Source organism: Eucyclogobius newberryi, unplaced genomic scaffold (assembly GCF_026437365.1).
Source record: "Eucyclogobius newberryi isolate DKJ021-1_F unplaced genomic scaffold, fEucNew1.0.hap1 SCAF_112, whole genome shotgun sequence".
Taxonomy (NCBI): domain Eukaryota; kingdom Metazoa; phylum Chordata; class Actinopteri; order Gobiiformes; family Gobiidae; genus Eucyclogobius; species Eucyclogobius newberryi.
Window position 1 is genome coordinate 140,447 of NW_027315738.1, and position 14,717 is coordinate 155,163.

The 14,717-nt window shown below is 38.9% G+C and overlaps 1 protein-coding gene across 1 annotated transcript in view; it reads right to left on the reverse strand.

Annotated features, from left to right (window-relative positions):
* Positions 1 to 14,717, reverse strand: part of hecw2a (HECT, C2 and WW domain containing E3 ubiquitin protein ligase 2a) — a 48,803-nt gene that overhangs the window by 23,790 nt on the left and 10,296 nt on the right. The window contains exons 9-16 of the mRNA XM_072440177.1: positions 13,917 to 14,479; positions 10,381 to 10,690; positions 9,328 to 9,420; positions 7,427 to 7,577; positions 5,082 to 5,188; positions 2,574 to 2,698; positions 1,016 to 1,201; positions 184 to 318 (exon numbers count right to left, since the gene is read on the reverse strand). Coding sequence (XP_072296278.1) covers positions 184 to 318; positions 1,016 to 1,201; positions 2,574 to 2,698; positions 5,082 to 5,188; positions 7,427 to 7,577; positions 9,328 to 9,420; positions 10,381 to 10,690; positions 13,917 to 14,479 — 1,670 coding nt within the window. The remainder of the gene's footprint in view (positions 1 to 183; positions 319 to 1,015; positions 1,202 to 2,573; positions 2,699 to 5,081; positions 5,189 to 7,426; positions 7,578 to 9,327; positions 9,421 to 10,380; positions 10,691 to 13,916; positions 14,480 to 14,717) is intronic.

A 14,717-nucleotide genomic window follows, 5' to 3' on the forward strand; every position in this document is an offset into this window, starting at 1 on the left:
TACTGTAGAACTATTTAGAGTGACAATCCAAGCTGACCCTAGAGTTAGGTCTCTAACCCTAGAGTTAGGTCTCAGACCCTAGAGTTAGGTCTCTGACCCTAGAGTTAGGTCTCTAACCCTAGAGTTAGGCCTCTGGACCATAGAGTTAGGCCACTGACCATTGAACAGAGAGTTAGGCCTCACCTCTCCGGCGCTGTGGCTGCGTTGGCGACTCAGGTGTTGGCGATGGGCCAAGAGTCCAGTGGAGCGCGAGCTCTGGAGCGGGAGACGCGGGTCGATGAAGGTCGTAGAGCGACAATTATGATCCACGAAGAAAGGCTGAGGAACAGGACAAACCATGAAGAAAGGCTGAGGAACAAGACAAGACATGAAGAAAGGCTGAGGAACAGGACAAACCATGAAGAAAGGCTGAGGAACAAGACAAGACATGAAGAAAGGCTGAGGAACAAGACAAGACATGAAGAAAGGCTGAGGAACAAGACAATAGATGAAGAAAGGCTCAGGAACAATACAAGACATGAAGAAAGGCTGAGGAACAATACAAGACATGAAGAAAGGCTGAGGAACAAGACAATAGATGAAGAAAGGCTGAAGAACAATACAAGAGATAAAGAAAGGCTCAGGAACAAGACAAGACATGAAGAAAGGCTGAGGAACAAGACAATACATGAAGAAAGGCTGAGGAACAAGACAATAGATGAAGAAAGGCTCAGGAACAATACAAGACATGAAGAAAGGCTGAGGAACAATACAAGACATGAAGAAAGGCTGAGGAACAAGACAATAGATGAAGAAAGGCTGAAGAACAATACAAGAGATAAAGAAAGGCTCAGGAACAAGACAAGACATGAAGAAAGGCTGAGGAACAAGACAATACATGAAGAAAGGCTGAGGAACAAGATAAGAGATGAAGAACGACTGAACAACATCACTCCAGTCAGCTACAACTCGACAACGAATGAATGTTCTCGACACATAAATGTAACACTTCTGCGGTTCTCCCAAACGCCCTCACCTTGCCCGTCTGGTCGTGCTTCATCTCCCAGCCGCGGGGGAGCTCCAGCTGTTTGTTGGAGAACATGTTGAGGAAGGTGACGAGGTCTCGGTTGTGCTGGTAGCGCTCGAAGTAGTGGGCGTCGCGCCGCACCTTGCTGATCATGTGCTTCAGACAGGTGTTGCTCGTAAACATGCGATAGGCACTCTGCACCCACACAGGGAGGAAAAGGGCGTCAAACGCACCGAGAGTCCAGAAGCTGAGAGGCATGAAGAACTGGCTGGTCCCGAGTTTAGATATGAAGTATTGTCTGCGTTTACTATGTTACCACGCAGCAAGCCAGCTTTTTCAGTTCTGATGCCGAAACTTTGAATACCGTATTTTCCAGACTATAAGTTGCACCTTTTTTCATAGTTTTGGCCGACTTATATGTGATATTATTTGTTATTTTCACACTGGCAACCCCATTTCACGTGTTATTTTCACACTGACAAACACAAGAGGGCGCTCTAGGCTCTAAGCGACACAGAAGAAGAATCGGCACTTCCTCTACCGCCGGAGTTGTTTAGAAGTGACACAAAGGAAGTAGAATTCAATAGATTTAGTGATAAATTTCCTCCAAAAATACGACTTATATATGTTTTTTCTTCTCTATTATGCATTTTTTGGCTAGTGCGTCTTAAACTCCGGTGCGACTTATAGTCCAGAAAATACGGTACTTATGATACGATGATGATATGATGAAGTTGAATCAGTTATCAAAGAGTCCCTGAAAAGCTTAGGACTGGTAAAGCCGTTGTAATTGGCTGGCTTCATTCAATTATGTCACATTTGTTTATCTGAGCCTCTTCTTCTTATTCGTTTTTTTTGCACGTTCACACTGCTCAAAAGGAGGATATTTTTCGTCATATTTGCGATTCGATTAATTAATTAATGACGATACTAGTGTGAGATCGGTTGATCCCTACTGTGAATTAATTGTTCTTATTCAATACTAATGAGAAAAAAAACTGTGTGCGTGAAAAGTGTTGGAAAGTAACAAGTGCAAAAGTCAAAATACTGTACTTACATATCATTTTTAAGTATTTGTTCTTTATTCAGGTACATTTTAACTGTGTAAACTACTCTTACTTTTTTTTTAAATGTGACTTCTTGCTTAAGGTTATGAGAAAACATAAAAAACAAACATAAAAAGTCTACAACTACAACTGAAGCTTTTTCTACAATAAAAAGTCTAGAAATGAAATCTGCACAAATACTTTAACTTTTTTAAACACAAACTTCTATACATTTACTTCAACAGATTTGAATATGTGATACTTTTACTTGAGTAATTGTTTGGCTCCTGTATCTGTACTTTTACTTAAGTAACTAAACTGAACACTTCTTCCACCGCTGCGTATGAATAATTTCATGATATTTTGGTACCAATACCGGCTTTTGTCTGATATTTATAGAGCTGTAACTAATCACGCCGGTCACTTCGGTCCCGTCTCGGCTCTCGAAATAGAAAGGACGTTTTGGGGTAATTACGGCGTGAATTATGTATCGGAGCGATGAAATATTCAGAGGTACTGACGGGGTTTGAATGCAGCACAGTAAAGAAGTCGGGGCTGCACAGGAACTTTGCGCTGGGCGACTGCAGCAGCAGAGAGAGTCGAGAGCGCGTGCTGGATGTGGCCACACCACTCTCCCTTCTGTACTCTGCAAAGGAGAAAGAAATCAACATTTAGAGTCGAGCTAAACCACTGCAAATGCACCGTTCAGAAGATGGGATATGAATAAACTGTCACATATTCTGCTCTAAAGTTTCATATAATACGTTTATTTTATTAGTATTATGAAATGTGACACTGCCGCTTTGCTTTTTGTTGTAGAAAATCAGTGAAAAGTAGTGTCCAGGTTACCACTTTGTAATAAATACACTTTAATTTGAACAAACACTTAATTCATAATGAGTTTAGTAACTACTTAATTCAGTTATTAATTAGTTACTCAGACGGAATCATTTTTAAAAAGACAGTTTATTGAGAATGATTCAGGTTTAGTAACTACTTAACTCACGGGTTAGTCATATTATTAATACAATAAAATAAGTTTATTTTATTAGTGATATGAAGTGTGACACTGCCGCTTTGCTTTTTGTTTTTTTAAATTGTTGAAAATCAGTGAAAAGTAGTGTCCGGGTTACCGCTTTATAATAAATACACCTTTATTTGCACCTTAATTTGAACAAAGACTTAAATCATAATGAGCTAAGTTTATTAAGAATTATTCAGGTTTAGTAACTACTTAATTCAGGGGTTATTCATATTACTAATAGAATAAAATATGTTTATTTTATTAGTAATATGAAATGTGACACTGCCACTTTGCTTTTTGTTGTTTAAAAGAAAATCTGTGAAAAGTAGTGTCCGCGTTACCACTTTATAATAAATACACCTTAATTTTAACAAAGACTTAATTCATAATGAGTTTAGTAACTACTTAATTCAGTTATTAATTAGTTACTCAGACGGAATCATTTTTAAAAAGACTAGTTCAAGTCTTTTGTCGTGCTTTACTAAGACGATTATAAGTGTAGTTGCTATAGTTTTACAATGTCCAGATATTTACTAAATTAAAGCACTTGATAAAATGTATGTTTAAAATTATGATTGCGAACAATTTGTCATGGATCCTATTTGTGGTTCTTTATTTTCTGTGTTTTGGTCCTGTGTGTTTTATTTTGACATGTCTGTTGTGTGCTTGTTTTTCAGTTTGACTTCCTGTTTGTTGATTGTCCTGCTGTGTCTCTTAGTGTATTTAGAGTGCGTATGACAGGTTTTATGATTTTCTGTTATACATATAAATTATAGTTTTACACCAATTGAGCAGGTATTTGTGGAGAAAACGTCGAAAAATCGGTAGAAAATGACAGGAAATGACACCACACCGGGTAAAAACATTAATTCGACTAAATAAAGTCGCTCTCATGTATTTTTATTTGTCAAATTAAAAGAAAAATGAACGTGCTGCCCGGTGGTGGAGTGGTTAAGGCACAGCACATATGCCAGGCTACAAGTGCAGCCGGCCACAGTGTCGAGAGTTTGAATCTCGACTCCGACAATTTACTGCATCTCCTCTCTTCTCTCTCATCAACCCAATTTCTCACTAATTTGTTCTGTCTAATAAAGCCAAAAAGGGCCAAAAAAATAAATAAAAATTGTGACATTAGATGAGTTTTGGCCCAACGTTTGCTGGGTCATTTCCTAGTGTGATTTCATCAACTATAAACAGGAAGTGAAATTATAAACGTAAAAAAATGTGCTTTTCTGTGATAACATTTTAATATTTTTTGAGCAAAATTCTAAATATATTTATCTTAATGACATTTCAGTTCGTCCGACCTGCAGGGGGCACTTTAAGCCCCATGTTTCGCCTTGTCCTTTGTTGGTCCATTGTCATTGTCATTGTCTTGTCATTGCATTATTTTGACATTTTGTTTCATAAAATATTATTTTGAGCAGTTTTGCATTTTTTGATTGTGATTTTGATTTCTTTCTTGAGACAGAATGGACCAACAAATGCTTTTCAAAAACACTGTTTACATAATTGACCGTTTAATAGAATCACAAACTAAAGTTAAAACAATGATTTCCAGGTGTTTATGACATTGACGCGAGTGAATTTGCCTCTGTCTCGTACAACAACATTAGTCAGAACACAACATTTTTTCACTATTACATCACAATCACATCATTTTAACTGTCAATATCAGTAAACATTGTATGTACAGGTCTTATAATAAAGAGTGTTTCTCACAAACATCTCCAGAGACAGTTTTGATGATAATAGAAGGTGGAAAGTGAATCGGATGTCCAGATTTAGCAGATTTAGGGTGCAATCTCCACAATCTAAACATGTGACAGGTGACGGTCAATCATGTGTAATCTGCACTAAGATGTATTGTTATTTACGTCTTAATTTAATGACAAAGATAAAAATCAAAAGGCTACATTTCAGGCTCGTTTCCGCTCATTAACACAGTTTCTTCCCTGCAGTAATAGCGTCCTCTGCACGTTCAGAGCTTTATATGAAGACAAACCTGCGAGTGAATGTGGCAATAGTTCCGAGTCTGGTTCTGGAAGTAGATCCACGGGACTCTCCTCCGCTCGGTCGCTGTTGGTGATGGTTCTCCTGATGCTCTGGTATCTGACGACGAGAAATAAAACAACGTCACCGTCGTGAACCAAGAAGCTCCGTTTCCATCGGTTCTGACTCTACAGAGCTCTTAAAGGAGACGTATCAGGATTTTGTCCAGGTGTCGAGTATTAAACTATAACATACGTAGATCATCTTTTTATATTTTGTTCGTTGTAAGCCGCAATATTGATCTAAAACAGCGTAATGATAGAAATAGGTCCATTGACTTCCTGTTCAAAACTGCAGAACTGATAAGCCCCGCCTCTTCACTGTATTGTGTTGTGACATTTCTACATTTTACATACATTTATTTCTAGAGGTGGGCAATATATAGAATTTTAGATACTATTGTGAATGTGGTTCTGAAAATATATTGTTTACCGGTATATTAAAAAAAATATTAAGTACATAAAGAGCTGATTAAAAATACTAATGAAAAAAGTTTTGTTGTAACTTTCAAGGTGATTTTTTTACACTTTAATGTTACAGACGTTTCACATGTGTCTGATAATTAAACCTCAACTAATACACTTAAAGAAATGTTTTAAAACTGAATCCTTTGAATATTCTCGTGTAAATACAGAGCAGTGGGCGGAGATAGTGGGTGGGTGAGCACAGGGAACACAGTTGTAACGTGTAATATGTCAGAAGAACACGGCAACATTTGATTACAGTTTAATATATTATAAGCTCTATTTGGACAGGATTAGTTTTACCCACGGACGGCCGTGTTTTTTGAGAGCATTTGGATGGAATAAAAAATGTCAGTAATGAAGCCTGCGTAAATTCAGCCTGGAAGACCTAACTCCACCCATCTACATCAAGGCCACCTGCTCCCAGCTCAACCAACGCACCCAGTCCGGCCCGTCCTTCACCACGGAACTCCTCCAGGTTTCTACTTTTTCCCATGGAGGTTTTTGTAGTTTTTCCTGGCCGAGAAGAAGAGTCTAAGGGCAGGGGATTCCCAGGACATCGCCCCTCGCACCTGCTCCCCATCTTGAATCAACGCACCAAGTGACTCCTCCCCGCGGCACGTCGCACCTCTGCTCCCAATCAGCGCACAGCCGGTCCCATATTAACCCTCACTCAGTTGGCTCGGCCGCTTCAGACCGTACTGCGAACCACCACCTCCCCTCCTCCTCCTCTGCATCCCTCTCATCCTAATCATCTACCCTCTCATCATATCTACCACCACCAGTCTCCAGGCTCCTGGGGGAGACATCTAATACAAATAGATTATGGAGTGCCCATGATCGCAATGTCTTCCGCCGGGGTCTGAGCGCCAAATAACAGTAAGTAATAAAGCCGCTAAACAGTCCTTTCTGTGTCATCTGAGTCTCTCCAGGGTGAAATTAAATTGTTTTTACAGACTTCATTCCGGAAATGGCGGACTGGTAAACACAATTAAAAATTAAAAGAACCTCTTAATCCATCTATGTGGCAAGATTTTTCTGTTTTCATCAATTTTAGCTTTGTTTTTTGCATTATGTAGCGTTATCTGTGGTGTAGCGTGAGTCGTCGTTCTTTATGTTGCCATCTGCGATCAGAATCAGAACGATATTTACACGATTGTATTTCTTTTGAAACAGCCAAAGCTTCTCTCATTATCCCCAAACACCTTTGCACCAAAAGCACCTAAACTTTCCCAAACAGGCTCCCTACCGCTCGGCCTTTTGGGTTGTACTTCCGGTGGTGGTGACTTTGCGGCAGTTTTTTTTTCTTTTTTCCTTACATTATATTTGTTGAAAAAAAAACAATAATTGATTGGAGAAGATTCTGTGGCAAATTAGTAACATTGTTCCAGTTAAAATGTAGATGTAAAATGGCCGTAGAGACGTTCTGAATCAACATACGGTATTTTCCGGACTGTAAGTCGAACCTTTTTTCATAGTTTTGGCCGAGGTGCGACTTATACTTATATTTACACTTACTTATACTCCGGAGCGACTTATATGTGATATTATTTGTCATTTTCACACTTGCAACCGCATTTCATACTCCAGTGCAACTTATATGTTTTTTTCTTCTCTATAATGCATTTTTTGGCTGGTGCGATTTATATTCCGGTGCCACTTATAGTCCGGAAAATACGGTAAACTTCAACGCACGGACTACAGACAGCCCAAATCACAGACATTAGCATTCACATGGGATTCGATTTACTTGAGGACCTCTGAGTCTGCCAAATTACAGTAAGTAAACTTCACAGACATGAACTAGAAACACAGACGACGTCCGTGGTCAAACCTGCGATTGAGCTGCTCCATCTGCTGTATGGAGCTGGAGCGGGTGAGTCCCTGTGGAGCTGGGGGGCCGGTGGGACGCTGCCATGTCGTGGTCCGGTTCACGTGGTCCACAAAGAAGATCCGGCCGTGGCTGTCGATCCGCGCCTCCCAGTCTGAGGGCAGGCATCAGGCACAACAATCGAGTCAGTGCGACCATTAAAAGGTGCGCCATGTTACCATCACTGGAAATACAATGGTTTATCACAGGGTCGAGTCAGCGTTTGGGGAGAAATTATTGGTTTATGTTTATATCTGGGGTTTTTTGTGGTGTTGTTTTGACCTGAGTCTGCGTTCTAACTATCTATCTAACTATCTCGCTCAAAAGTACTCTGGGAGCCAAAGCAAGTAAGAGCGCTTTGGGAGCTAGTACTTCTCAGGGTCTGTATTGGATTGCTTAAGGAGAACTTAGGAACATTTTGACCTTAATTAACACCTTTGTGAGTCCTTGTGATGGTTAAATATGTATTTTCAGGGAAGTTTAAGAGGCCGTCATTGCCCCCTGCTGTCTCTGGACCGAAAATCAGCCGTGCAACATTGACCAACTCTCCTGAGAAACCCTCGCTCTTTTTTCTTATATTTTGCAATGTAATGTATTTGTGTGTGATTATAGTATAATCATTATACTGTCGTATTATGATGAATAAAGACAAAAAGCTTTTGCGTTTGTTGACTCTGACAGTGCAGTTTCACAAGGGAGCTGCAGGGGGAGCTCTATCGCCAAAGTTATTAGTTCTGCTTTAAATCCGGCTCAAATTGAACCAGTTGAAACGTGGCTTATGTAACAAAACAGGTAGATGCCAGTGAGATGGAAGAAAACAGGCCACGTGTTTGTCTCCATGGAGATGTTATTGGTGTTGCAGTATAGCATTAACTTCTCGATCTCCAGGAGAAAAGCACAGGTTTTTTGGGGAACTTTTGAGCAATAGTAAGAGAAGTTGAATGTAAGTAGTAACTGAAATTTTCATCTAGTTTTCCCAAATTTTCTTGCATGGGTGAACAAAGTTTCTTGATCGCAGGTACGGCAGTCAAGATTATTATCTTAATTGTTAATTGTGATTGTTCAGGTCAAAATACAAAAATCGTAAAAAACTAAAAATAATAATCATGTGCATTTGAGAGGGAAAATTAAATATTTTTAATTAAATGTGTAGCTCCAAGAGTATGTGTAAAAGGTAAAGAACATTTATATCTGTCTATGTTTGTCACATTAAGTTGACATTGTCATTCAGAAAGTTTAATTTCATAAAGCTGGTCACAAACTTGAGGAATAAGTGTTAGACAATGGGTAAGATTGGTCATGATCTCATGTTGTTTCTTCTTTCAATAATCATAAACACAGGCATAGGTTACATATATTTTGGATCCTTCTACAATGTTTAGTTCTCTTTTGTCATAGGTCAGTGCATTTAGCAGAGTTTTAAGAGTTTTAACAATGCAAAAGAATGTCTATGTCTATTAATGTAAAAAAGTTATGTCTACTTGGTTTAAAGTGTTTTATGTTATGTAGGTGTTGTCTTATAATGTCTTGCGTCCTTATATTTTGTTGGTGTTGTCAAATATGAATACAAAATTTAAAAAAACTCAAAAAACAAAACAAAAACACTGCGTTATCGACCATTTTTTGACTTGATATAAACTCTTATGTATAAACTTTTATGATAGAGGCTGGCATTGTATAGTATCTTCCTCACAGTTGCAGTACAAATTATCTACTTATGGCAATTTGGGCCGATTCAGCAAAAATTGGTCTGAGTAGCGCATTTGTCTGGACGCCCCTGGCACAGAGCAGTGGGCACATGAAACAGACGTGGGCACATGAAACAGACGTGTAACGGGACGGCGCATGCAGACACACACACTCACTCGGAGGCAGCGGCTCGTCCACTCGCTGGTACCGATGGATGTCCTGTCGAACCGAAGGCAGCGACCGCACGGGGTGGCCATTCACCTGGGCACCTGCCAGAGAACACCACCATCACTCACAAGATGCATTAGACACTTTTCTGGACGTTGCTTTACATTTATGTGCTTTGTTCTTTCACTCTTTGGACACACTTCAAATATTAACACTTTCTCAAGTCACAGTTGAACTTGGGAATTCTGACAAGAGCATAACTGCTAATCTGCGCCTATGGAACTCACTAAATCAGTGCTTATCAAACTTCTGCTTGTGCACGATAAAACATACAAATACAAAACAAATACAAAACACGTCCCCAAACGTCTCACACACCCCTAGGCACGGCTCTGGGCCCCCCCAAACGGCCGCACCCCACATTTTGAGACTCTCTGCACTAAATTATTGCAATTTGTCGGGGGTGGCTCAACGTTTTATTATTTTTGTATTTTCTTTCGTTTCAATTGGTGGCTATGCTAGAAAATGTATCAAATGTGTTACGTTTAGGGTTAGGTTTAGGAACAGTTCATTTGGTTAAGTTTATTATGTTATTAGGGTATTAGGACAAAATGTAGAATACCCTGCACCTCCATCTAATGTCTGTGAAATTGTGATGTTTTATTGTATTTTACAGAGTTTATGTTTATAACGAGCAAAGTTGGACACGGAATGGGACTGTAATGTAATGTGTATTTTTTAGTACGTGCCCAGAGCGCCTTTTCCTATTTGAATATAAATAAGTTCTATTTTCTGACAAGGCTTATGAACTGTAGTTTTGTGTAGTTATTTTAATCACTGTGTGTGTAATGTTTTGTCATGCAGCTAAAGAGGCCAAGACGAATTTTCTCTTCTGGGACAATTTAAGTTTACGTCACCTAAATCTGGAGCAGATCATATTTTCTTTTGTAGGATTAATTAACGTGTACACGGCCCCTTGCAAGTCAAATTAAAACTAGCTGAACTTGACTTGACTCTTTTAATCACACAAAAACCCCATCACACTACACACAACGCACTACCTTCATCTCCGTCCGTGTCTGCGTTGGCGTCAGTGTCTGCAGCTTGTTCCTCGTTCTCAGGTTTGGGTTCTGTTCGCTCCGGCTCGTCTCCTCCTCCTGTGGCCTGCAGACTCAGTCTCCTCACGGTGACGACCTCCACCTGCTCCACCACTCGGCCCATCACAGAGGCCTCTCCTCCTGCTTCAGCCTGTAGGACCGGCCCGGACACAGCTCCTCCATTGTCCTGAGGGTCCTGAGGGTCCGGAGGCGCGCGGGACACAGGCACTTCTCCCCCCGGGTCGATGGCCGCCTCTGCGCCCTCCTCCAGCTCCTAAAATATAAAATACAGAGATGTTAAATCCATGGGTGAGAGGAAGTCAAAACGCATATCCATTGTACAGGTTATCACTGATGCGTCTTCAAAGGGAGAGTTAGCATTAGCCTCCAAACATCGCAAACTACAGTTAGCTATTTATTTATTTATTTATTTATTTATTTATTTATTTATTTATTTATTTATTTATTTATTTATTTATTTATTTATTTGACAGGGACCATGCATCATACATAGTTACAACAAAGCTTGCAGCCGAAGTTTATAACCAGAGCTAATTTTCAACTTCTGTCCCTGGTTGGGCTTAATTAGCTCAGAAATTAGCATACATCATGCTAACAGCCTCGTTATATGCATTTCTTAAATCTAGCCTTATTTTGGATATAGATAGATATTGACTTTATTACTGACAAAGCAATTTAGCAAACACTTATAATAATTTTTCCTGAAACAATAATATTTTTTGTTCCAGAGAAGACTATGCATATTATTATGTACAGAATTTCACAAATAAAATAAAGTAAATACAGAAAATTTACATTATATCAAATTCTTTTCAAACACTGAATCTAAGTACAATAAATGGTGAAATTTTGTTAAACACATTTTTATCTTACATTACATTATAAAGTTTAAATCTAAAATGTAATCATCCTTGCAAAAACAAGTCTCTCATTGTATTTTTAGGAGGACAGTTTGTAGAAAAATAAATGCCAAATAAGCTTCTAGTGGAACTCTAATAATGCAAATGTTGTTCTTGAATCATTTCCAAAATATGGACATTTAAAAACAGTGGGTGGCCCCATCCAGCAGAGCTCTCACCTGAATAAAATGCTCTGCAGGGGCCGTAAACTCTAATAATATCATATAATAACATCACTACAGGAATGACTGCACCATTCTGAATAAATGTGAATATTTTAACTAGTTTTTGACTTGTGGATCACACTGCAGCGTTAAATGGAGCAGCAGAAACTATCCTCGAGAAGGTTTATTGATTTGATAGACTTCAGATCAAAATAGAGCAGTGTTTTAGTGCACCATTTATTGTGGAAAATGTCACAATTATTCACGATTATTAACATGAAACAGGACAAAACAAAAGGGAAATTGTTAATCAGTCACTCACTTTATAAAATTAAATCTGAATGATAAGGTCAAGTTAAAGTGACATAAACACACTGGAAAAATGTACAGATTAAAGGTTGAATGGACGATTTTTTTGGCACAAATCTAAGTCTTATTTCCTCGTGGACCTATCGCTCACCTGCAGCCGCGTGCGGTTCGTCTCCACATTTCCGCGTGCCTAAGCGAATGGATCTATCATAATGTAGTTCCCTCAGTGTACGGGGCAAAATGAAGACGGAGAAAGACAGTTCGAGCTGACTCAGAAGTAGACGGAAATCTACGGGAGACGAGAGATGCGATGCGATCCGACGCGCTAATAAACAAACACGTGTGTGTTGTATCAGTCCACACGGGGGAGTGGCATGCGCACTTCCGCCTGCGTTCTCAAATCGCCGAAAAATTGTCCATTGTGCCTTTAAGATGGCAAATGTAATAAAACAATTGAGTATATTCTGACTTTCTTTAAATAAGATTTGCCAATAGAAGAAGTAAGTTTAATTTTTTTAAGCATAGTAGAATCTGTGTTCTCATTTCAAGTTAAAAAATGCTTGTCTTTTTCTTATTTCAAGTAAAACAAGACATTTTATGCTTGTTCCATTGTCCATCTTATCAAAATATTCCCAAAACAAGAGAAATACTATTTATTTAAGGTACTTTTTAACTTACTATTTTAGTTTAGACAGTATTTTTTTTCAGTGAAGCCAAAGAAAACACTTAACATTTTGTTTGGGCGCAGATTGAATTAAAAGTACTTCATTTCTGCAAGAGAAATTGTCTCCATTATTGTTTTTTAGATCTTCAGATCATATTGTGACCTGAATGACCACAATTATCAAACTTTCATTAAAAAAGCTGAGGTCAAAACGAGACCGCCGTTTACTGTCTACATCTAATTATAGAGTGTTTTTGGAGGTGCACCGTTAGAATGCTCGTTACTGACAACAGTGATTTATAAGGACATACGCCTACGTTAGGAAAGACAGTAAAAATCACACAAAACATAGCTCTTTTAAGTATCTTTGATTTATGTCCGATTTGTTTGATTATTGATACACATAAGCAGGAACTACACTTCGATTAAGCAAATGCAACTTATCATAACTCTTCTAACAAAACCAAATTTGCTCAAATGATGAAACGTTTCAATACAAAGTCCTGTTTTTAATTGTAGCTGACGCAGCTGTTCGCTCTTGTTTTACTTTCTCAAACTCCACTGCAATGACAAAGTACAGTAGCCTCCATGGGTCAAATCTCAAACATCCCAGTGGGTTTTGCAAAGGGCAGTTTGTGACGCCTTATCATCTATCTAACGAGTCAAAAGTGTTTCAAACTAAATGCGGACCACTGCAGTCTTTAGACCGGGTGTAATGACTTCCATTACAAAAACTATACGTGCAAACTCATGATTGAAATATGTACTATGTAGTTTTAACAGGTCTGACAAAGCTGCAGCGAATGTTTAATAAAGCAATAAAACAGGAACGATTTAAGTAAGAATTAGATTTTAAAATGAATAAACATTTCCCATCTGTGTCCCCAAATCCAAAGCTGTCATTTCTAATAACAATAGTAGTTTATTCATTTTATCTAAATTACAAACACATTGGACATGTTGTTAATGTTATACAAATGTTTGTGTTTTGGTTCTCTGCTGAACCGCACTGTCCCAAAATGTGTAAGCTGGATCGTTCCATTCACATTTGGACGCGAAAATGGACAAATTTGTTTTTTTTATTTAGAACTTTGTTTTTCCTTAACTTTTCTTTCGATGCCTCACTTTTCTAAATTCATTTTTTTCATTCGTTTTATGTATTTTCATAATAAAGAAAGCAAGAAAGAAAGAATTGTTTATTTATTCTATGTTGTTAATTTAATTTAATTTAATTTAATTTAATTTAATTTAATTTACTTACTTACTTACTTACTTACTTACTTATTTTTTATTTGTATTTTTTTATTTTAAATGTTAAATGTATTGTTTATTTATTGTTTGTTTTTTAATGTATTATTATTATTATTATTTATTATTATTATTTTTTAATTTATTTGTTTATTTATTTATTTAATGTATGTATTGTGTGTGAATCATCCTCACCGCAGCCGTGGTCAGAGTTACCGGACAGCTCTCCGACGTCGAGAACACGGTTTGCTGCGCCGTTTCCATGGAGTCCATCTCTGAAGACTGGTCCTCCACCGCTCCTCGCACCTCCCCATGTGCCTCCGCGCCCAGTTGCGACGCATTCTGGGACACCGCCTCCGCGAAGGGCCCCTCCTCCGCTTCCGAAAACACGTCTGCGTCGAGCGCGTCGTCGATGTCGAGACCCCCGAGTCCCCCATCGAGGTCCTGGACGGTCTCCAGCATGGGGCTTCTACCGCCTACGATTATCTTGGGACTCAGCGCCCCGTCGAGGGAGATTGAGACCTCCAGCTGGTCCGATTCCACGTCCGGGAAAGGGTCTTCCTCCTCTGGGATCGTAACTCCAGGTGGGACCCCGTTCAGCAGCAGAGGCGACAGCGGGACGGGCGGTATATCGTTAGCCCCGGATCGCTCCTCGTCCTCGTCAGAGTCGATGTGCAGCATGGCGCTAAGTCGGGTGTGCGTGGGGAAACTGGAATGCAGTTTGGGCGAAGCGGCACCCAACGGTCTCTCCCCTGGACCTAAGATACAGAACATAAGATATAACTTTATGGATCTGGCAGGTTACAGTAGAGTCTGCAATTATTTTTCCGATTATTTGACTAGTTTATTGATTATTTCTGTTTGTTGACTTTTCAAATGCATTTTCAACCAAATAAAGGTTAAATAATGCTGACTGAAGGCTTCTAGATGGAGAATATTAACAAATAAAGTGTATTATTGATGAAAATCTGAAATCGTTTAACTTTTTCTACTTTT